General features: G+C 49.9%; 1 protein-coding gene across 4 annotated transcripts in view; it reads left to right on the forward strand.

The window, feature by feature from the left end:
* The first annotated feature begins 576 nt into the window (after positions 1–576).
* The window catches only part of SUSD3 (sushi domain containing 3), a 38827-nt gene continuing 14880 nt past the window's right edge, over positions 577–24523 (forward strand). For 2 of the 4 annotated variants that reach the window (XM_068162584.1, XM_068162581.1), the window contains exons 1-4: positions 577–687; positions 20137–20196; positions 20627–20815; positions 22270–22417. In XM_068162584.1, coding sequence (XP_068018685.1) covers positions 603–687; positions 20137–20196; positions 20627–20815; positions 22270–22417 — 482 coding nt within the window. In that variant the 5' untranslated portion in view covers positions 577–602. Of the gene's footprint in view, positions 688–18186; positions 18236–20136; positions 20197–20626; positions 20816–22269; positions 22418–24523 lie in introns of those variants that run through there. The other 2 variants (XM_068162582.1, XM_068162583.1) reach the window with 2 other exon arrangements.

A 24523-nucleotide genomic window follows, 5' to 3' on the forward strand; every position in this document is an offset into this window, starting at 1 on the left:
GGCAGTGTAGTGTGGGGGAGCAGGCAGGGCAGGGGGGAGGGAACAGGCAGCAGGAGGACAAGCAGAGCAGCAGCAAGACAGGCAGAGCAGGCAGCAGGGCAGACAGCGCAGCGGCAGGAGCACAGGCAGGGCAGGCAGCAGGACAGGCAGGGTGGCAAGACAGGACAAACAGGGTGACGGGCAGGGCAGGCAGCCCCCTATCTGGCGCCTTGGGTCGGTGCCGCAACCGTTCTGGGAGAACCGTGCTGGCTGGGAGACGAGGTCCCGGTGGGCGCTGCCCCGGCGCCGGGGGGAGGTCGCAGCACGGCGCTACCCGGTGCCACGGGGCCGCAACGGGCTGAGGTGGGAACGGCTCCGGCAGCGCCACGGCTCCCGCCAGCCCCGAGGACCCGCCGCCTCCCGCCTTCTTCCTCCCCCCCGCCTCCGCGGGTGCCGGCGGCGGGGCCGCGGGCGGGCGCCCGGTGCGGCCTGGCGGGGCGGCGGCAGCAGCTCCTGCGGGACGCGCCCCCCACGGCCCGGCCCCGGCGGAGGGCGGGCGGAGGCGGGCGCGGGCTGCACCTGCCGGGGAGGAGCGGGGCGGCGCGGCGGGGCTCGGCGGAGCCATGCCGGCAGCCACGGTGCCGGGGCTGGAGGTGCCGCGAACGGCCGCGCCCGGCCGGGATAGCGGCGGCCCGCGCGGATTCACAGGTATGAGCCTGGCCCCGGAGGGTCCCGCACCGTTGCTCGCACAAGTCCCCTTCTGCGCCGCAGTGGGAGGCGGGGATGTCAGCGGGGAAAGCGAAAGACCTCGGTCAGGGTGCTGGACTCCCCCCGACCCGCGCAGGGATGCGGGGTACGCGGGGCAGAATGCGGGACCTGCACAGAGATGTGTGCCCCTTGGGAAGGGGCGCGGAACTTCCTGGCCAGGGTTGCGTTGCACCTCCACCTTCACCCCCTCCCGAGGCAGGGCACCGTCCCCGTCACCTTCAGTGCCGTCTCCGGGGCCGGTGTCTGCAGCGCCTCACCCTACCCCCGAAGTTCTTGGGGACACCACGCCTCGGGACGAGTGTCCCAGAGCCCGCACGGGACGGGGCTTGAGGGATCCCGGCGGCCCTGAAGCTGTTCTGCCAGGGCTGCGTTCCGGGTGCCGAGACGGAAAGGACAGCTTCTGCAGACAGAGGCTGCGGTGGCAGCTGAGGGGTGCCGAAGGCTGCTCCAGGAGCCGCCAGGGCTGGCTGTCCGAGCGGGGCTTCACTCGGCAGCCCTCTCCTCAGCGGGTCCTCCCGGGTGTCTCCGGAGGTGGCTGTGGCGCCCCGTGGCAAGTTGAGGACACAGCCCTCCGTGAGTAGCCTGCGAGGGGGGCCCTGCAGCTGCCTCAGCGTGGGGGCACGGGGGTAACCCCCGGGAGCATGGGGTGAGCGCGGGGGTTGCGGGGCGAGCGGCCGGCAGCTGTGAGGGCTGCGCAGCCGTGGCATCGGTGATACTTTAGAAGATGGAAGGGGCGCAGAACGGACCTTCTGGCAGTCTGTTGGAAACGGCTAGTCCTCAAGAGAAATGGTCTCTGGGCAAATGCAAATTGACTGGGTAGGAAATGGAAGATATCGGTGTTCTAATGGACCAGGATATTCCACTGAGGAGTGGAATGAAAAAACAGTTCCAGTTTTTTGGCTTCCTTGTCTCTCTCGCTCCCCTCAGTCTCTCACCCCCCTCAGCTTAGTTATCCCATTTGATTGCACGCATCGCAACATCCTTCCCAAACCTCTGGGACTATAGCGGGTCCTATTAACTCGGGACGGGAGCTGACAGAGGGTCTGGCACACGGCCACCCCACACGGGCAGGGTGCGCACCCTGCCCGAGGGCTGCAGCCTCTGCGGGGTCCTGGCTTGGGGGAAGTATTGCGGCGGCCCCAGCGCACTGCCCCGGGGGCTGGCGGGGCGGAAGGAGCCTGCGGATCTGCCGCCCGCCGGGCCCTCCCCGCCGTACTGCGGGCCCCGGAGCCCGCCGGGTTTTTCCCGGGTCCATGCCAGCGGGGCTGAGAGCTCCTGACACGCAGGGAGCTCATTCCCCTCACCCCGTGTCCCCGGGCTGCCTGCGGGTTGATCTGCTGGCGCCGATGGCGTGGCAGGGCTTGAAACTGCACCCGCCGCTGCTTGGAATTGCACGCCCCCAATGCGTTTGATTTGCGTTTAATTGAGCAGCTCATTTAAAAATGCAAAACTTCTGAGCAGAGAATTAACAACTCGAACACAAGTCTGGACCCTGTTGCTCTAATGTTACTAACTGCTGACTTTTTCTTACTTGTGCAAAGCCATGTATATTTGGCTGCTTTTATTTGTTGTGTCAGATTGTCTTCTGGGTCTGGGTTTGACCCCCAGTTAGTGTGAGGTCTGAAGGGACATGTCCATCGTGTGCTACACTCAGCCTTTCTCTCTCTGCCTAAGCTGATCTGGCTCGATGTAGATTTCTGGCAAAATTCCCTGAAATCAGGATCTACCAAAAAAAAAAAAAAAGGTTTGTCACTCAGACTAGAAATCCAGAAATCCTCCCTCAGCTAATCCCTCAGATATCCACAAACCTGACTTCTTTCAGGCATGTCTCCAACCAGAACAACAAACACCATTTCCCCCCCAGGAGTTCACAGTGAAGTGCTAAATTGGAGCGAAAAGGGAGCAGACAGGATCAAGGCACAGCTCTGGCTGCTGCATCTGCTGTAGGACCAGCAGAGCTGCTTGTGGCACATGGGGTTTGCCAGACCTTTGGTGGGTGTCATGGTCCCTCGTCCCCACACCTCTAATTTCCTGCCCTGGCTTGTCTTGGCCTTCACCACCTGTGCAGGTTTCACCTGTGCTGAGTATCTATTTGTTGCTATGGACGTACTGAGCTGGGTGGACAGGTTAGATCTGAGAGGTTGAGCTGGACTGCTTGTGTAATTTGAAGTTGAACTGCTGCTCAGGCTGCTGGATTTAAGTGCAGCCGTGGTACTTAGGCAGCAGTGTTTGCTGGGGCAGTGACCTCCAGGGAAGGCTGATGGACAACTGTTGCAGAGGATCTTTCATTGTGACCACTGGTGACCATTTTTCAAGCAGCTCTGACTGAGTTGCCCCCCTTACAAAATTCCAGGCTGTGAGCCATAGGGCAATAATAAGGATTTGCAGGGACAAACTCCCTCTCAAGTTCCTTTTGCAGAGGATGAAAAAAAAATAATTGTGGCAAGAATTTTGAATCAACACTTGAATGAGAAGTTAAACAAGCTCCTTGTGATGCCTGTGCTGCTTGGAGGGTCCTACAGCTCCCTGCAACACAGCTGTGCCATTCCAGCACCCTGCTTTTCTTGGGTTTGCCCACTTTTTGAAGGCTGCTGTCTCCCTCTTGACAGTCTCGCCTTGAGCAGGGGGTTCCATACCACCTCGTGCTTGAGCAGGTCCTGACTAACACTTTGGGAAGTTCAGTGGGTTGCTCATATATCCAATGTAGCAGAAGGGCAAATGTGCAGAGCATGGGGTAGGGGAAGAGTGCAGCAAATAATCTTGAAGCTGAGAAGCCTTCTTCAATTCAGCCTCTTACATTTTTAAGTGATGCAGATGCTTTTATATGTTCCACATCCTACTGTGTTTGTTTTGCTGCCACACCAGCATTTCAGTATTATTTTTCACTGTGAACAGAGAATCATCGACCATCTCTTTCCAGGTTCATTATGTTGTCTGGAAAAGCCTCTGAAATGCTCCTGTCAGTGGTGACCTGAGCTCTTTCCTGCCCTGCAGCAATTGCCATGAAGCCAGGTGCTGCCATCAGCCCTGCCACTGCACTGCCACCGAGTTGCTGCTGCCTCTGAAGCTGCTCGGAGTTTACTGGGTACTCTTTGGGTGAATTAGGAATAAGAGGAAGGAGTAACAAGAGTGTATCATTATTGTTAGGCTCCATATTGCTGAAGCTGAGAGTTCTGGCTCCCTGTTTTTCCAGGGTGTGATTCCTCCCTGCTTCCTCAGTGCAGTCCTGTAGCCCTGTTGGACTGGGCTAGTACATGCTCCTATGAACCTGCAGCTGCATCTACAAATACATTGGTGCAGCCACAGACAAAAATAGGATGGAAAAGAAATACAGAACATGACAGAAATAATTGTCATGACAGGTTATAAAGGTGCAGGTCTCTTGCAGCTGGCTTGTGGACTACAGTTGCAGTTCTTCATCCCTTTGCCTTCCCAAACCAGGCAAAAAGAGAGGCTGCCTGAGGTAAGGTGCAGTGTGCTGCAGGGTGCTGTGAATGCTACCTCCAGACCAAGCTGTGGAAGAAGTTGTCTAGCAGACCATTTAAGGGAAGAGACATGACCTCTGATGTAGGACAGCCACAAGCTACACTTTGCTGGAGGGTGGAAGAAGTATCACCACATATTTGCTCAGTTAAAGTCTGGGTGGCTGTGGGTGGCTGTGGTGGGATGCAGGCACCAGGCTGGATGTACCTTTGGTGTGAGTGGAGCTGCCTGTTCCTTTGTTTTGAGGAACTGATTTTTCTGAAGTCAGTTTCCTTGCCAGCGCAGAAACTGAAACTGTATCACTGAGCAGTCAAGAGCTGCTCTCCCAGGAAAGCAACACAAAAGTTGTTATTCAAAGCCAAGAGCTCTGCTGCTGTGCAGAAGGGCTGCAAGAAGGTTGCTCACCTTGTTCCTGTGATCCTAAGATGCAGCTCAGTGTTTAGGCTGGGGAAGAATATCCTGACCCTAAATTTCCACTTCCACAGGGCAGAACATGACACAACTTGGAATATATGGGCTTGTCATTTCTTCAAGGTTATTTCTCCTTCCTTTTTCTCTCATGTGAAACCTTTCTCAAAATGAAACCTTTGGTTAAATAGGGTAAAAGAAGTGACAGTTGCAGAATTTCAGCTAAGTGGTTTTATCTCTTGTACTGCAAGATGCTAATCTTAGTGGTTAGGTATTTGCACCTGGCATTGTTACTGCATTGGGGGAATGAATTCTGGGCTTGTCATAAAAGCTCTTGAGTAGTACAATATGGAGAAGGAAAAGACTTACTAGGTCTTCTGGCCCAGTCCTGCATGGTGCTAGATTGTTCCCTCTGGCATTCTCCAGTAGTTTGTTCTAGCTACTCCTAAACCTAGTGAGACTTCACAATTTCAGCTAGGGAATGCAGTGAGATGAATGTTTTGGACCCAAGCCATTGGTATTTCAAAAATCAGAAGTCAGTCCCACAGTGCCACCCAAATGCTAGCAGGTAATCCAGCACTTCCTGGGTTAGTTCTGACCAGAAGCATGGATTGTTCTAGGAGACCAAGATCCTGCTGGTTTGTCTGTTACTGTTGTGGCAGAGCCAGGAGATCTTTGACTCTTTCCTCCAAGAATGTGGAGTCTCCCAGCATGTCTGCAACTTTATACCAGAGAACTTGAACTGTGCTGGAATTGGCTCTACTTAGTCACAATTGCCACTGCCTTTTTACATGGCTGGCACTGCAGAATCTTGCCTTCAGTCCTTTGACAGGGCCAAGCCAACATGTAGGACAGTTGCTCACATAGGCATTGTATTGACATGCTGTCTTTCAAAGGTAGTCAGAGGTAAGCAAGTGTGGTATTCTGAGAAGCAGTTCTGACTGGCTCAGTGGATCAAAAGATTGGCAGAGAGATGATTTTGCAGTCTTGATGGAAGTCTGCCTCTCACATTTTGTTTGGTTTTAAGATGGCAGTGAGAAATGCAGAAGGTGCAGCATGAGCAACTGCTCACTAAAATAAATTAATTCCTGTGTCTGTTGAGTGTTTCAGAGATGGGATTGATCTGGTGCAAGCTCTTGCCAGCAAAGCAGAGGCTCAGTGGCAGGCACAGAGATGCTGGCCCAACAGCCCAGCCCCCAGGCTGTGCAGGGAGGCAGCACTGGCACCAGCACGTCTGCACCAGTGGAAACTGAAGCAGCATTGGCTGGTGGAGACACTTGTAGGGGAAGAGGAGAGGTTATCTGTTTGCCTTTCATCTAACACAGGTAGAAGCAATTATTAAGGTATTCTTTCTGGGGTGAAATAAAGCCAATGCTGCTCATATGTGCAAGTCTCCTGAGCAAAGGGTTTTGATTTGAAATGATTTTGAAGAAGGGTGAAAATGGGGATAGAAGGTGGGTTAGGTGAAGGGAAGAGATGGGTGCAAAACCCAAGTGCATGTGTGGGCTGGGAAACAGTGTTTGGAAGGGTGTTCTGGACTGGGGTAGCTGAAGGAGGTGCAAGATGCAAGATTTGTTGTTTGATTCCTTCTGGTCAGGAGAGCAGAAATTTGTGCCTTCATGTAAAAGTGCAGAATGATAGTCAGGAGAGCTTCTGCTCAGAACTGCAGTAACCTCCCAAGACTGTGATCATTGCTGGTTGCTTGGATTGGAAGAGGTATCTGGACTGGATGCAGAGGCTTCGCTTGGCTCTAAAAAGATGCACCCCGTGAAGCCAGTGGCACTTCTGCATAGCAAGAGAGGCCTCCATTGTTTGGCTTATTATTGTTAATAAATACAGACATGGAGATTGGAACTAAGTTTGTCACTCATTTAAAATATAAATCAGAGACTGTCCTTGCCCCATACTGTGCCCATCCAAAAGCTGCCAGTGATTTAGCTGAATTATCTGATGCAGTTCTTAGTTTCTTGGACGTGCGGGAGAGGGAAGTGATGGCCATGGGGCTGCTGTGCTTTGATCCAGTCGCTCGAGCCGGCTGGCATTGTGTGTGCCACTCACCTGCAACCAGTGACTCTTAATGGGACTGCTCCACTCTCCTTACCCTGGCATCCCTGGTAGTCTCCATGCCACCTTTCACTAATTCCTGTGGCCAAGGAGGCTGGAAGCAGATGTGCTCGTTGGCTCATAGTGTTAATCATTGCTGTGCTTGAATGCCTCCTGGCAGCACACTGCATGACTTGCATGTGCAGTTCTGCAGGTTGCTTTTTCAGGCTCCTGGATACATTGCCCTTTGCTATTGTGGGTGAAGCCCAGGAACACAAAAGCAAAATCCAGCAGGAAAAAAAAAAAAGAGATAAAATAAAAGAAGAAAACTAAAAAGTTATAGAAGTGTAGAGAAGGTTTTTAAACCTGACTGTTGGGTCCTCATTCTGTGAATACTTTCTGTCACCATAATAAATTGCATGCTACTGCTAACTCGCTCAGACTGGTGTCTAAAAAGATCAGTTATTCACAGAAATTCTTGCTGGCAGTTGAGAAGGCTGCACTCAGCAGCTTCACACAGCAAACCCAGAACAGGAACAGTTTCAACTTGCTACTGGGAAGGGAAAAAAAAACTTGCAGAAGCCAAACCAGGCCAAGCTGAGTGAGCAAATGTAGGCAGGGTCTCTAGCACTCAGTCTAAGAGAATGGTTAGAAATTCCCCTAGAAAACTAGCAAAGCTGTATTCAACAGTCTGCTTTAAAAGAAGAAGGTAGTTTCAAAGAGAAAAGCTGAAGAGCTTCTATATTCTTTACAAATAGCTGCTCCATGCAAATGCAGTTCCTGTGGTGTGGGGCTTTGGAGCCAAAAGTGAGGATGTAACCACCAAGCATTTCTGGTCCACCTGAAATGCCATGTCGGGAGTGAATGTTCTAATGCCTGAAGCAGTGTCGGGCCAGTTCTGGGCTCTTGCTTCAGTGCAGTACTCTCCTTGTGTGCTCCTCTACCGGCAGGGATTTCTGCTGTCCATGGAGGTTGTGCCCAGTCTAGCAAGCGTCACACAGGAGCGAGACACCACCAGCTGCATCATCAGGGGACATCTGGACTTATCAGCAACATGCACTAACCCTGAGTGTCTGCACACTGCTGTGCACACACCAGCCCCAACAGTTGCTGCAGGCAGATAACCTGGGGCCCTCGAATGCACAGCTGGGCTCAGCTCCATTCCTCCATGGTGCCTGGCTCAGGGGTGTCCAGGGCATCCTTCATCCTTCCAGCTGTGGCTCCTGACAGACAGGTGCTTTCCCTGTGGCAATAGGTGTGAGGCTTTCTTTTGGCTGCTCCAGTACCCAGCTTCCCAGTGCAGAGCTGAACTTCTGCTCTATCTGTTGCAAATTCAGCAGACTGTTAAAAACACTGTTAAAAGAGGGAGCTGTCTGATGCTGCCAGGGCATCACATGCAGACTCATTTCTCCATCATGTGTGTCTAGATAATAATATTCTGTTCTTTACCCTGTAGTTCCTGAGATTCTTCCTTTAATTTTGCCCAGCTCTCCTGCTCATCTGTGCAGCCCACTGGGGATCACCAGGAACATCAGGGATTTAGGTGTTGAATCTGTAGGTCTGGAGCTTGAAGGGCATCATTACTGCTGGTTTCTTTCTCTTTTAATTTCCTCATCTGCAAGAAGCAAAACCTTGCTCAGTTTACCAAAGATCTACTGCAGCGTTCAATTTCGGATACAAAACTTTGGTAATGATCAAGGGACTCCAGAAAATGTTGGATTTGTTACTGGCTGACTTCAGGTTCAATATAAAATTGATCCACTTGGGTGTTTAAAAAATGGTCTGCTCTACAGGAAAAAAATCTGAAGGGTTTTGCAGAGATCCTGGCTGGTGCTTGTTGTGGTTTGACACCACACAGAATGTGGAATTTGCCTCAAGAAATAAGTTGCCACACTCCACAGAATTTGGAAGTGAAATGGAGTTATTCTTTACAGAACCAAACTAAACATAAAAGCATAAAAGATAATAAACATACACAAAAATCTGTTTACATATGAAACTAGACAATAGCTCCATACAGTAGCACATCCAGGAGAAGTCTGCCAGGGGAGAACACTGTGATACTGGAGGGAAAGAACCTTCAGGACTCACCTCTGCCTGTGAATAACCCAGCTAAGCCCCCCACCCCCCGGACACCAAGAGCCCAGAGGGCTGCTGCTAGCTAAGAAATTATCTCCCTCTCATCCCAGCAAGTGTTCTTACTGGTAACTCAAACAAGAACCTGCAGGACAGGCAAGGCAAGGTCAGAAGTAGAAAAAACAGGGGGAAAGGTGCAAGAGAGAAGTGAGAGAACAAGCTGTGCTCCAAAACAGTCTATCAGGTGGCTCAGTTGGTAGCACATCTGACCCTTAATGGGAAGGTCGTGAATTCAAGCCTGCAGTGGGCAGTAATGTCCTCCCTACTCTAGTCGTGAGGTCTGTGGTGACAGGTTGGACTCGATGATCTTTGAGGTCCCTTCCAACCTTAGGGACACTGAATACTGAAATTATATAGAAGTTTGCAGATCAGTGAAATGGAATAAATGTATGTCTTATATTCTGTTCAGCCCCTTGAAGAGTCCATCCCACTGGGCTGGAATTCTCTGGAAAACTTTGTTTACATTTAGGACACTCGTCCCTTAACCTGTAACAGTGCTAAAGCCTCTGGGAAGGCCACAGAGCTGGAGCTTTGCTGATAGTGAGCCCTTCTCCTGGGCCCATTGGTAAGAGGGATGCTGTAAGGTGTTTGTGTTAGAACTGGCTGGACAAGGGGGGTTTGACCTTCGTCTTCTTTCTGCATTTTGAAGGCACCAAAAGCAAGAGAGAGGATTCTGGCTGAGTGTCCCTGTTCACACAAAAGGCTCAGCATTTCCAGTTCCACTTTCTACGAGGCCTGCAGCCTTCTCCAGACACTAGAACTGCCCATCCTCGTCTCTGTGTGAAGGGAGAGGGCTGAAACAGTCCTGTTCTTGTAAGTGGCTGTTGGTTCAAGCAGAAACTTCTTTACTTTAAAGGTGATGGAACAGTGGAAAAGGCTGTCCTGAGAGCTTGTGGGGTCTCCTCCAGAGACCTTCAAAAGTTGCTTGGACATTGCAATTCTGGGCAGCCTGATCTAGGTGACCCTTATTTTGAGGGAGTTGAACTGGATGATCTCCAGATGTCCCTTCCAACCCCCTCTGTTCTACGATTCTCTCATCAGAGCAGGGAGAAGGGCTTGCCAAAGACAGGCTACTAGTGAAACTTGTCTGCTTTCTTCTTAATCTGTGTTAGCCAGGGGGTAAATCCTGAGTTGGATGCTGAAATCAGAGTTCATAGTATCACAGTATCAGTCAGGGTTGGAAGGGACCACAAGGATCATCTAGTTCCAACCCCCCTACCATGGGCAGGGACACCCCACACTACATCAGGCTGGCCAGAGCCTCAGCCATCCTGGGCTTAAACACCTCCAGGGATGGGGCCTCAATCACCTCCCTGGACAACCCATTCCAGGGCTTCACCACTCTCACGGTGAAGAACTTCCTCCTCACATCCAGGCTGAATCTCCCCACCTCCAGCTTCATTCCATTCCCCCTAGTCCTATCACTACCTGAGATCCTGAGAAGTCCCTCCCCAGCCTTCTTGTAGCTCCCTTCAGATACTGGAAGGCCACAATTAGGTCACCTGGGAGCCTTCTCTTCTCCAGACTGAACAGCCCCAACTCCTTCAGTCTGTCCTCATAGGAGAGGTGCTCCAGCCTCATCCTCGTGGCCCTTCTCTGGACATGTTCCAGCACCTCCAGATCCCTCTCCAGAACTGGATGCAGTGCTCCAGGTGGGGGACTTCCCCAAAGTCATTGTCCTTCTGTAGCACATTTGTTTAACTTGTATTTTGTTTGTGGTCATTGTTCTCTTGCAGTTACTGTGATGATGAAAAATGCTTTGAGCATTGGTCCAGGGTAATCTCTTATCTCAGTTATGGACACAGGAAATTGTGAACATGTCGGGGCATCACTGGGAGATACAGAGGATCTGCTTCATGGAGCCCTTGTGTAGCTTTGTGCCAGCTGCAGAAAAGTTTCAGACAGCTGCACAGGGGTGACCAATGAGAAGTTATTGATGAGCAATGGGGAGAAACACTGATGGAAGTAAAAAATGCATCTACAGCCTTTGTCAGCCTGATGCTTCATGAAGGACACTTTCACCAAGAAGGATGTGCCTCTCAAAACCTTTCTGGGGACACAGAAGGACTTGGTAGTAGAGGGAGGGCATGGGGATGCTCATGATCCTTGTTATTCCCTGGAGACAAGGACCTGACCTGCAGATTTCAAATTCAGAGTTGAGCTGCGAGTTTAGTTTGTCTTGGTTTGTGTTTGCCACATCCCTGGTTGGCTCTCCCTGGAGGTGAGGTGACAGATCCTGGGGTGACACTTGCATCTTGCTTTGCATTTGAACCTCTCCAGAAACTGCAGGTGTGGAGATGCAGGGGGAGGCTGGGGACCATCTCTAGAAGACTCTGGCATTGTGGAACCAGTTGCTTCTGTTTGCCTTCTTGCAAATCCCAGTGCCTATTATGAAAGAAGCAGTGCTAGCAGGCTCTGGAGGCAAGCAAGTCAAGGGCTGGATCTCTCTGTGCCCAGTGGCGCCTGGGCTCAGCTCTTTGCAGGGGTGGATTTTGGCTGTGTTCTGGTGACATATCCATCAGCATCTTCATCACTGACTTGGATGAAGGCATAGAGTGGCAGCAAGCTTGCTGATGACACAAAACTGGGAGGAGTGGCTGGCACCCTGTCAGGCTGTGCTGCCATTCATTGAGGCTGCAGTACTGGGCAAAGGGGAACTTCCTGAGGTTTGACAAGGGCAAGTGTAGAGTCTTGCATCTGAGGAGGAATAACCCCCTGCACCACTACGTGTTTCCTGCTGGAAGGCAGCTTCATAGAGAAGGACCTGGGAGTGCTGGTGGACAAGAAGTCCCCTGTGGGCCAGCAGTGTGCTCTTGTGTCCAAGAAGGCCAATGGTGTCCTGGGGCACATGAGGAAAAAAGGTTCTCCATGCCCACCTCTCACTATGCTCTGCCCTGATGAGGCCACAGCTGGAGTCCTGGGTCCAGTTCTGGGCTCCCCAGTTGAAGAGAGACAAGAAACTACTGAAGACAGTCTAACAGAGGCTATGAAGATAAGGAGGGGCCTGGAGGATCTCTGTGAGGAGCAAAGGCTGAGAGCCCTGGGGCTGTTGAGTCTGGAGAAGAGCAGCCCCAGAGGGGATCTGAGCAATACCCAGCATGAGCTAAAGGGTGGGGGGCAAGAGGCTGGGGCCAGATCCTTTCTGATCTTGAAATTTGCACTATTAGGAACTTTTCATAAGGTAGAACTTACTTTTTTTCCCCAGCTCTTTTGGTAAGGATACTAATAGAGCAGAGAAAACACAGCTGTTGATGCTTTGCTGGTGTCTTCATGGAGAAGAGAAATACTCAGTGTTCTCATTGCTAGATTCAAGAGTGAAGCCAACAGATGAGACCCACCTGACTTTGAAGTAAATTGGGGGTGTGTGGGAAATCAGTCATGGAACTGGCAGTAAGGTGACTGGAACAAATCCTTTTTTTAAGAGAGTAACATAAGAGACACAAATAAGGATAATTTTACACCAATCCTACACATTGTTTATGTCTGAAGTAAGAGTGGGCTGCGCATCTTGTCAGCAAACCTTAATCCAGCACTTGGGTAGCTTGGGTTTTACATGGATTAAATCTGCTTGCAGCCCTCTGCTATTTCAGGGTAGACTTAGGGAGTGTTTAGTGCTGACTCCTAAATCTTGCTACATCTTGTTCACTACTCTGGGCACCTCAAGAGCCAGGTGAAAATACTGGGAGAAAGAAAAGGCAAAGGCTCAGTATGGTAAGGAAAGATGAACCAGATCTGGGTGTGAGATTTTGCAGCGGCGCAGCGCAAGGGTTTCTCTGGGAGATGGAAGCCAAGCATTTGCTGCTCTCTGAGAAGTTTTGCTACCTTAGCAGGCATGAAAAGGTCATGAAGTCAGCTTTGCCATCCTTCATCCACTAAAGGGCACTCTGAGTTGTCACTGAGTTCCCATCTGGATGTAGGAACTGCAGTTCTCTAAAGTGAGTGAAGTGGGTGCCAGCATTCTGCACAGGGGACAGCACCGCTGCCCATTCCACCTCTGCTGCGGTGGCAAGGTGACCAAATGCCTTGCCCACAGCTTCTCACTGGCTTCACAGCAGCTTTGTCCACCAGAGGAATAGGTCCAGGAGAATCAGCTTCTCACTTAGCATCCCCAGCATCCAGCAGTGGTTGGTGTGGGCTTTCCCTTACCTGAAATGGTCACCTTGGTGAGCCCTCCCGCACCCTCGTGTTTCAGAGCTGTTTGGCTTTTGACACTGCTGTTTCTGTCTCTCCTCTGGATGTGTTTGCTTCTGTGTTCTTCTGTATGTGCATCCTTCCCTGCACCAGGCCAGGAAGGGTCCTGCTCCATTGATAGCAGCTGCTGCCCAGACTCTGCTGAGCCTGAACTGAAACTGCAGAAGCTCTCCTGGCAGAAACTAGCTGCACAAGAGAAAGCACTCAGGGTGCTGAGATATGCTCACTTGTCCTGGGGACTCCTGCCTAACCAGTGACCCTGAGCATCATGAGGAGGAAAGCGGTGCTGCCCAAACCATGACCAAACAGGCTCAGCAGGAGTCCCATCACCCTTCATGCTGCAGGGCGATTGCATGTTGTTAATTACATTGCAAAACATGTCCAAAAGTCAGGTTTACTTACAAACCAAGTCACAGGAAGAAAACCAGGGAAGTTGGTAGAAGCAGCCCTAAGGTATCTGCTATGAGAGGTGTGAGCTAAGAGCTCCTGGGGATGGATGTGTAAGCACAGAAACAACTCACTTCAAGCACCTTTTTCCTTTCTTTCACTCCATCTCTCTAACTTCACACACGGAATGTTAAGGGCTGGAAGGGACCTTGAAAGATCCTCCAGTCCAATCCCCCTGCCAGCACAGCATTGCCTCTACCAGATCTCACAGGAACACATCCAGGCAGGTTTTCAATATCTCCAGAGAGGGAGACTCCACAACCCCCCTGGGCAGCCTGTTCCAGGGCTCTGTCACCTTCACAGGGAAGAAATCTTTCCTCCTGTTTCCATGGAGCTTCCTCTGCCTCAGCCTCCACCACTACCCCTTGTGCTGGCATTGGGCATCCCCCAGCAGAGCCTAGCTCCAGCCTCTGGGCACTCACCCAGCACATCTTTATCAGCAGCAATGAGGTCACCCTCAGGCTCCTCCTCTCCAAGCTACAGAGCCCTCAGCTCCCTCAGGCTCTCCTCATGAGGAAGATGTTCCACTGCCTGCAGCATCTTTGTGGCTCTGTGCTGGACTCTCTCAAGCAGTTCCCTGAGGTTCTTCCTGAACTGAGGGGCCCAGAACTGGATACAATATTCCAGAAGCCTCACCAGGGCAGAGTAGAGGGGGAGGAAAACCTCTCTGACCTGCTAACCACAGCCCTTCTGATCCACCCCAGGATGCCCTTGGCCACAAGAGCACATTGCTGGCTCATGATCAACCTCCCATCCATTAGGACCCCCAGGTCCTTTACCCCTTCACTGCTCTCCAGCATGGAAATTCTTTGTCAATGGGAGAAAAAGCTTCTGAAAAGCATTTCCATAAGTGTTTAATGGTAGCCTGTGAGAGTGGTCAGAAGCTGTGTTCCCTCTTTCCCAGTTTTCAAGCTGATTTTTCACTAGAAACACAGAGTGTTTGCCAGGGAGCATTTTCCTTTGGAAGTGCTGAAACCAGGCACAAGCCAAACCCACGCTAACAAGTGGTGTCTCTTTTTATCTGCTACATGCTCTGACAGATGTCTTCTGTAGGTACCTTCAAATTTCACTGTATGCAGCTGTCCAGTTGAGTCCTCCACGGGACTGACCTGGAGCTGCTTGCATGCTGCAGGTGTAGTCCTTGTGGGTCTCCATCAGACTGTGAAGAACAAAGCTTGCCTGGGCAGTGGTTCTGAGCCTGGCCCTGCCCTCCCCCAGGAGAATAACTTTGTAGGGCCACATGCATGGGCTGGAAGGTTCTGTAAGAGCTTTCCAGTGTCTTCACTCTTGACTCTTGGGAACTGGTGCAACAGGTAGGGAAGGCCAAATCAGGCCATTGCTGATGTGCTTTTGTTAGAAAAGGTTGAGGCTGGTCATTACCTGATGTCATCAAGCAGCAGGAAGTCTCCATACATGCTTCCTGCTGGCTGCAGCACAGCTGGGGACCTTGCTCAGGCTCTGCAGCTTCAACAGCCCAGACTTCTCCCCTCTCTTTTACTGCTGGGTTGGTGTAATGTTTAGTTTCTTAGAAAGCCGTGCCAGTGTCTGAATTTTCCGTTGGGAGAAAAAGCTCCTGCTGGCAGCCACCTGTTGCTGCAGCACTTGGTGCAATGAGGAGCCCAGCCCGGGCAGGATTCAGGGCCAGCTCTGTGAGGGGGTGAAGGCAGAGTTGCAAGGGGACAGGTGTCAGGGCCAGGCAGTGCTGCCCACACAAGCTGCTTTACCACATCTCCTTTATTTCAGATTTCTCTTCTAGCTGTTTTGCTTTTGGATACAGTGAGCAAGGCCTTTGAAGAGCTCTTCTGTGAAGCTGCAGTGGATGTTCAACGTTAACGGCTGGGACTTCAGGGACACTAATTTCTAAGGCGTGCTTCTGCAGGAAAAGAGTCTTGCAGAAATAACATCAGCATGTTGCTTTTCTGCAGGGTTTGTAGAGCCTAATGTTCTGTCTCTTGCTGGCATCTGGTCATTCCAGCCTGCTTTAGTTGCATTAAATAGTCAACACTAGGCAAGGCAAAGCTTTGAGTTGAGTGTGTCTGGGAGTAATGAGGCAGAGTCATGGATTGCTCCCTTTCTGCACAAGCAGCAAGGGGTTTGCAGGTAATGGCTGCTGTGGGTTAGATCATTTTGGTGTGCACTTATCAGCTGGATTTGCTTTATTAGTCTCTGTGTTTCACGGTGGAAGGAGCACGCCGAGGTTGCTCTCTTATTTCTGTTTGCTTATCTCCTGAACACATCCACAGCTTACTGACAATGGAGCTTGTAGTGACAAATTGATTTTGCAATACAGGTACTCCTGGCTCCGTGTGAGAGGAGATATTTTGGATTATTTTGTCTTAGTTTTTGCATTACTCTTTATTTTTCAGTGTCTGGAAATTATGTGTGTGGCTATTTCTGAACCCAGAGGTTTGAGTGCATTAAGAATTTATGGAGTACACTGCACTTCAGGGTTTTCACTTTGAGGACAGTTGTTTGTCATATGAAAAGAATTGCCTTATCTGTTATAGCTAATGCCCTTCTGTGCTGGCAGACAGTAGCTCAAGATACTTTTTGAGCACTGGATATCCTCTTAGTGTGAAGCCAAGCAAAGAAAAGCATTGGTATAAATCAGCTCTTGCTTTACAGGAAGTAGCTGCAGGAACTTGAAGGTATTTGGCCCTTTGTGCTCTGAAAGGAATTGGCCAGCTGATCACAGAATGGGTTGGGTTGGAAGGGACCAGTTCCAATCCCCTGCTTGGCCAGGGACACCTTCCACAGGACCAGGTTGCTCAAGGCTCTGTCCAATCTGTCTCTGAACACTTCCAGGCTTGCAGCCTCCACAACTTCTCTAGGCAACCTGTTCCAGTGCCTCACCACCCTCCTGGAGCAGAATTTCTTCCTAATGTCTCATCTAAATCCAGCTTCTTCCAGCTCAAAGCCATTGTCTCTCATACTGTCACCCCACACTTTTGTTAAAGCCCCTCCCCAGCTCTCCTGTAGCCCCTTCAGGTACTGGAAGGCTGCTCTAAGGTCTCCTCAGAGCCTTCTTTTCTCCAGGCTGTCTCAGCCTGTCCCCATAGGGTAGGTGCTCACCCCTTCCTGTGTTGGGTGCTCTAGAGCTGGAAACAGTACTCCAGGCAGGGTCTCACAAGAGCAGAGTAGAGCAGAGTGAGATCATCTGCTCTGTAGCCCATGGTCATCTCAGTTCACCAGAGCTGGTGCTGTACACTGGCATGTATATGTGGCACAGAGGGAGCAAGGCAGTTTGTTAATCCTGTCCAGCGAGGAAAATGAAAAGCTGAAGTCCTCACAACTTCTGCTGCATTTAAAAACATGTATTTCCAGCCTTTGGTTGATGGGGGCTGTAGCAGCAAGTGAGTTTTCTGCTTGAGCTTGAAAGTAGTCACCTGGAAGTGTGAGCAGAGCAAAAGCCTGGGAGTAGAGAACAAAAGGGAGGAGTAATGGGAACTAGGCACTGGAGATTCTAGGATCAGTGCCATGAAGCTAATCAAAACTAAGCAGTACACCATGAATTTTCATGTTCATTACAAACTGCTCTGAAGTGTCTGATGGGCTGTGAATTCCTCAAGCCTTCCTTCTAATTTTAGGTGCTAGCAGCCAGGGCCCAACCTGCAGGGTTCCAGAGGCAGCTATGGCAAAAAGCTATGTGAGCAATAACGACTCAGTGTTACACTGGTGGCTTCTAGCAGTTGCTGCAAACCAGCACCTGAGCATGACATTTCCTAGGTGAGAGATACAAATCAAGATGTCAATCTGCTCAGCACAGGTGTTTATGCAGGAGTTGAAGGAGTTTACTTCAGCCCCAAACAGCACCCTCAGGTGAAAGCAGAAATATCAATGTCTTGTATTTTAAAATACAACAATAAAATTTGTGATTATAGCTGATTTAGTCAGATAAACGTGCCTGAAGAGTAGCCAAAAGAAAAGGCTGTGTGGAACATCTGAGGACAGACTCTTAGCTAAGCTGTGATTTTCTAGGCATGGAAGGGTAAAACTTAGCCCAGCGGAAAAGTGAATGGAACCAGTCCCTGCAGGGACTTTATAGACAGTTAACAGCAAAGGTGGCTAGAGCTTACAGGAGGGATGTTCCAAACGAGTTGTTAGAAGACTATTGCTGGTGAAAATCAGGGCAAATTTTACCCAGAGATATCAAATCCAAGCTGGGATGAGATTCACAAAGCCAAACCAACAGAACCCCCTCTGTGCATTTCAGTAACAGCCTTTCTCAAAAGCAAAGAGCAGTGACACAGTTAATGGTTTGACTTCTGTGGGCAGGGATCATGTTGAAAAGCTCTTAAGAAGAAGAAGAAAGGCTATTTCTACTCTGGCCAAATGCAGGTACATGGAAGGCAGCTCAGCAGCTGCAGAAAGTGTTCAGAAGCTTAGCTCTCCTCAGTGGCCATTAAGATGGGTTCCTGCCCCAATTGCATCCATACAGGAGTGACACTCTGGGCATGCCATGGTCTGTTGTGGGCCCAGCCAGCATGAGGAGATATCCCTGGCTGTCATGGGATGTGGGCTATGCTTAGGTGAAGAGAAGTGTTTTAAGATCCATGGCTGAGGAATGATGCTGATGAGGTCACTGAGGTTAAGAGGCTTTAATCACTCAGCATACACCGGGCAAGGGCAGTGCAGGAAAGGGTCAAGAGTGCCTGAAGCAGCAACAGGTGCCCATATTGCTCGGGATGCTCAATGCTGAGTTAAATGAAACATGTCCTGAAAGAAAGGATCCAGTGCCAAACAATCTGTCTGGAGAGTGGAGGCTGGATAATGAGCTCAGGTAAACTGGCAAGTCTGCTGAAAGCATCCAATGAGTGGTTAGAGTGGCTGAGCAGATGTACTTTGAATGAAATCTGGCTCAGAATTGCTTTCTGCATCTCATGCAGCTAGAAGTCTCTGACATGAACTCTTAAGTATGTGTTCTGGTATCTAAAAATAGCCTTGAAAGTATAAGATGCAAAAAGGTAGATATTTTGTGGGGCAGTGGTTTTCCATGGGAAGTCTCTGAGTGATTAAAGGTTAAAAAATATCAACAAACTTGAACTGTTCCTCTGGAATGAGGCAGAAGGTTGTCTGCATGTCCACACTCATCCCATATGTTCCAGCAGTGGGGTGTTGGAGAGAATAGATACAATACATAGAATAAACCAGGTTGGAACCAATCCAACCCACCTAAACAACTAACCCATGGCACCAAGCACCCCATCAAGTCTCCTGAACACCTCCAATGATGGTGACTCCACCACCTCCCCGGGCAGCCCATTCGAATGGGCAATCACTCTCTCTGTATAGAACTTCTTCCTAACATCCAACCTAAACCTCCCCTGGTGCAGCCTGAGACTGTGTCCTCTTGTTCTGGTACTGGCTGCCTGGGAGAAGAGACCAACCTCTGCCTGTCTACAACCTCCCTTCAGGCAGTTGTAGACAGCAATAAGGTCACCCCTGAGTCTCCTCCTCTCCAGGCTAAGCAACCACAGCTCCCTCAGTCTCTCCTCACAGGGCTGTGTTCCAAACCCCTCACCAACTTCGTTGTCCTTCTCTGGACTCGTTCCAGCAAGTCAACCTCCTTCCTAAACTGAGGGGCCCAGAACTGGACACAGTACTCGAGGTGCAGCCTAACCAGTGCAGTGTACAGGGGCAGAATGACCTCCCTGCTCCTGCTGGCCACACTGTTCTTGATGCAAGGACAAGAAAAGAAGAGAAGTGACCCTGTAGGAAATAGTTGCTCTTGTTGAGGCAAATTGGTGCCACAGTAAGAGACTGGGAGAAGTGGCAGAACCAACAGGAATGCTGTGCATGGGATTGCAAGAGGCTTGTGTTCCAAAGCCAGCCTTTGGTACATAGTTACTTAGTAGATGAGAGCAGTAATTGTCAGCGGCTTTTGCTTGCCTTTTGCTGAGGTTTCTTTGGGTTTGTTCTCCAGGGGCCTGGGGTTTTTAGGAGCACAAAGTGGAGATGGGCAGTAAGCCTGTCTGCTGCGGTGTAATTGCAGCAGCTTAGTGTTAATTAATGACCAGGGAGCAGTTTTAGCATTAAAAATAAAACAGATTTGCTATCAACTTGTAATCCTGTCAAGATATTTTTAAGGAGGCTATTAAACTTCATGTTTCTTTCTGCCTCTGAGTGGGGGAAGCATATTTTCCTCCTTTTAATTCTTCTTTTTGTCTCATCAAAATGTTTGCAGCTCTGATCTTGCGACTGCAGGGCAGCTGCCTCTGAGCCTGCAGAAGCCCTTTGGAAACCCAGTGAAAGCTCAGGAGCTTGGGTGCTGATGGAGAAGCAGCGCTGGCACTTAGTCAATGTTGTTAATAATTATGATAGCAAACAGTTTGCAGAGTCTGACAGCACACATCTACAAACCCAGAGAATGCATTTGTTGTTGTCATCATCTTTGAAGTCTCTCTGGGTGTTATTTGCTGTTTAATGACTGACCACTGAAATTTATGTTTAAACTGAGCGTGAAACAAGGCATGTTGTGGCGTTAAAAGATGCTGCATAAAGTCCTTGGACAAGAGAACAGCTCCACCACCCAAAGAGCAGCAGCGTGAACAACAAAGAAATGGAAAGAGGAAAGCTGGACGAGCGAAAGTGTACTGAAAATGACTGATGTACTATAATGCAGAGTCTGGGGATCAAGAGGAGTTGTGCTCAATGTGTGTGTTTCTCTCTGTCCCCTCCCAGGGGCTTTGGAACCCAGGGGCTCCTTTCAGCCAAGACTAGCAGAGGCAGTGCTCTTGAAAGGTAGGAAGCCTCTCAGGTTATGAAAAGATGCTGCCAAGCAGACTGAAATGCTGAAATATGTGATCAGTCCACGAGACCTTGGGAAGTTTGCATGTTATGAATCCTCCCAGCATGGAAGATGCCAGCCTGAGTGGTTAATGAAACACACAGAGTCCAACCAGCCAGGAATCCACATGGGGCCACACCACTCAGTTGCAACACAAGCCCTGCTCTGAGCCAAGGGTCAGCGCAGTGGAGCTGTTGAATGGCACCACAGGGGCTTTGGCCTTGGGCTGGCACTCGACAGAGCAGCCAGCATTGCCCACCCTGAGGTCTGTTGTTTGTTTTGACCATGGCCATGGACTGATTTACAATCTGATGGCAGTGAGACTTCAGCAAGCGTTTGCTTTTGGCTCTGACTCTGCATTGTCTGGCTTTGTCTCCGCTGCAGGGCAGTGCCGCCACGTCTTCCCTCCCCGGCTCGGCACACTACAGATCATTCACGGCAACGGCACGGCCGTGGGGACGGTGATAACGTTCCAGTGCCCTGCTGAGCACCAGCTGGAGGGATCAGGGGTCATCACCTGCATCTGGAAAGAGAACAGCACGCAGTGGACAGACGGAGTGCCCTCCTGCAAGCGTAAGGGTCTCTCTCAATCCGCTCTCGCTGCCTCTGAGCTGTGTTGTGCTCATTTTGCCCTGCCGGTCTCCTGCAACGTTAGGATTAATTTAGACATCTGTGCAAGGGAAAAAAAAGACACAATTGACTTCTTTCAAAGTTGTCCCCACTGACTGTAATCATGCTCCATATGTGTTCTGACATCATTCATTATCCTGACATGGAAAGGACCTGGTCAGCTTTATGGCTGATCTCACGTCACCAGCTCTGGCAGTGCTGCACCAGGAGTAATTGTGGTTCTGTAGCTACAAGCTGTACCCTTCTCTGGCAAATACATAGATACCACCAGCTAATGTGAAAGCAAAGCCTCTAATCCCCTGACATTCTTTTCTGAAGGTATTTTTGCAGTAAGAGAAACACCATGACATTTCCTGAACAATCCTGGGTGGCTGCCTGTGGGCAGGTGCCTGGGAGAGTTAGCACACTGACAAACAGTGTTTGAATGGCAGAACACTCACTGCCTTTCATGCCCTGGGCCTCAGTTATTAACAAGGTTCTTAGCAATTTGACTAGAAGTAGGCCCACGCAGAACATAGTACCTCTGAGCTTTGAGAACCTCAGTCTGTGTCTCAGGCCTTCCATAAGGTTAAATCACCAGCAGATGGATGGCTCTTTAGACATTTCCTGCCCTCTCACAAATTCAGCTCTTCTTATCTCTGATTTGAGAGGTTCCATCACAGAAAAAGGAGGGTAAACCTTCCCTCCAGAAGCTGCATCATCACTTTGTGTGATGTTGGTCCTCATGGTGCTGGAGAGCCAGGCGAGTTCTACCGCAAGACACACTTCGTGCTCCAGATTAGCTGGCAGAGATCTGTGTCAGCAGAGCCACACCACATCCCCACTCCTCTTTTTGTCTGGATAATTCACTTCTAGCACCAGATGACTGTGAGCAGTCAGCCCTACCGATGCTGCCCCTTCTCCCATCCTGCATCCTTCTGCAAACGGAGGAAGGCTTTTTGTTCACTGCCTGCCAATTCGGCTGTAACTGCATGGCAATGTCCCTGCTGCAAAGAGCTTCTGTAAGTCATTTATCCCTGGCAGTATTTGGTTTGGAAGCTCCAGTCCTTGTTAACAATTGCTTGTGAGGCCCTGATAGCTCATCTGCATTCGATGTGCTGACAAAGTTGTGCTTTTTAACTACCACAGTGCTAAGGGCCTTTTGTTTAATTAACTGCAAATACTTGTGAACAATTCATTAGCAGCTTATAAACGGGAGATTGTTAAACAGCCCCATTTGAGGTTTGCCTGGCTCTCAGCTGGAGCCAAGATACTGTGGTGTCTTGACACTACCAAGGGGAGAATCCTCACTGAGCAGCAGGGTGAAGCAGGTAGGTTTCAGCAGTGTTGAATGGAAAGGTGGAAGAGCAATTCACAGCCTGACCTTGGGAACATGCTTCTGCCTTTGTTCGCTGCAGCCATATCGAAATATGAGACTTTTGGCTTCAAGGTGGCAGTGATCGCTTCCATCGTGAGCTGTGCTGTCATCCTGCTGATGTCCATGGCTTTTCTAACCTGCTGCCTCATCAAGTGTGTGAAGAAAAGTGAAAGGAGGAGGACTCAAAGGTATGTCAAGGAAAGGCTTTTAAAGCTGCTGTAAGACTCTGCATCGTATGGTGGCCATTGCTGTGACGGCAGAGAGCTTCAAAGGGCTTGATGCTCACAACACTGCAATGATGTTAATTACCTAAAATCATTGATTTGTAGGTCAGGCTTTAGGCACAGAAAGACTTGGAATTCGAGAGTATTTAGGCACCTAATGTCTGTTAATATCAGATGGCCTCAGTGGGCCTGGGTAGATCTGGATTTACAAAGGATTATACAGAAGTCTTATTCTCTGGGACACCTTTCTCTCCAGGAATTATTTTACTGCATTTTCCCTTCTCTCTCTTTCCTTTTTTCCTTTGCTTTTCTTGAATACTGCTGGGAAAATTCATCTGCCCCTGTCAAAACCAGCAAAGCCCTCACCCCCGGCAAAGCACAGGGAAAGCTGCCACAGTGCTGGAGTGGGAGGTGGGGGGTTTGTCGGCTGTCTGGAAGCACCAGGTGGTGGGCAGGGCTATAAATAGGCTCGGGAAGAGCTACAATTCACCACTCGGTGAAGGGTGGCTGCATGAGCATACATGGCTGTGCCCTGAAGCCAAGCCACGCCACTCTTGTTCCTGAGAGCATCCATCCAAAAGCACATGTGCAGAAGGCTTTCCACAGGCACCTCTTCTTCAGACCCCTCTTGCTTCTCCTGCTTATTGTTCCTACCACTGCACGTAGCTTCATGGGGTGGCTGTGTCACATCCCACTCTGCCTGCTGTGCAAACAAGAGCCTGCACTGCTGGCTCATTTTAAGTCTCTTCTTGCTTCAGAGAAGTGTTTGAAGTGAGGCAGGATAGCAGTGGACTAGAGAGACGCCTGGGAGGACACGAGTGAAGGTCTCTACTCCAAGCCATGTTTCATCTGGAGTTTTGTCACTTCAAAATTCACTCCTAACCAAAATACAGATTTTTCTATTTCCTTTGTGTTGTGGTTTGAGCCTAACTGGAATTTAAGAGCTCAGATGGCAGCAAGACTGAGAACTCCTCCCGCACTCCTCTTCCTCTTTTCTGATAGACAAAGCAAGGGAAGGGGAAAGAAAAGGGAAAGATAAGGGAAGGAAAAAAGGGAAAGAAGGGGGGGGGTAAGGAAAAAGGGGAGGAGGTAAATCTACTGAGAAATAATCTGGAGTTGGTTTGGAAGTAGAGAAGTGAATTTCTTCCTTTAAAATATATATATACACACACAAAACCCCCAATAACAGGAAGAGCCCACAAGGGTAAGGAACAAGGATGGATAGGGAGAGATACAAAACCAACAGTCCTTTGGAGAAATGTGGATGCAGCAGGGAGAAAGACCAGACCTGACCATGTGGCAGAGAACCAGGAAGCCAGCAGTGACTCTGGGTCCTCTGTCCCAGGTGAGGCAGGAGCAACAGAGAAGGAAATGGTTGCCATACCTTCCCCTTTATAGTTTTGTTAGGCAGGAAGGGGGAGTGGAACAGACTAACTCAGTTTCCTGAGGGCGAACCCCCTTGGGGCAGGGTGGGGGAAAGAAGGAACCAAGTGCACCTGGATCAGGTTTCCTTAATCCCCACGGGAGAGCAGGGCTCTCATAGTCCTCCCCCTCCCAGGATGTGGTGCAACCCCAGCACACTTGCAAAGGTTTTGTGAGACTAAAAAGGAAGTTTTTGGTGTCATTCCTAATACCAGGTTTTCACTGACAGCACAAAATGTTTTGAAATGAAAGAGCTGATTGGCATTTTAGGAATTGCTGCTTGTCTTCTCATAGGACTCTTCCTGCCCTTGGTTTTCATTTATTTTAAATGAAGTTCTGTCAAAATTAGCCATTCACATAACTTTGAAGGCTTGATATCTTTCTCTCACAAAAGACAAGCTCTTCACACCAGATGCTTTGCCCTGGTTCTGTCAGGAGGACATAAAATCACAAAATCATTTTGGATGGAAGAGATCTTTCAAGATGATGGAGGCCAACTGTTAACCCTGTGCTGCTGGGTCACCACCAAACCATGTCCCTCAGCACCCTATCTCCACAGCTTTTCAATCCCTCCAGGGATGGGGAGTCCACCACTGCCACAGGAGCAGCCTGTTCCAGGCTTGACAACCCTCTTGGGGAAGACATTGT

Source organism: Melanerpes formicivorus, unplaced genomic scaffold, assembly GCF_026170545.1.
Source record: "Melanerpes formicivorus ecotype bairdi unplaced genomic scaffold, bMelFor1.0.p_v2 SCAF_66, whole genome shotgun sequence".
NCBI classification, from domain to species: domain Eukaryota; kingdom Metazoa; phylum Chordata; class Aves; order Piciformes; family Picidae; genus Melanerpes; species Melanerpes formicivorus.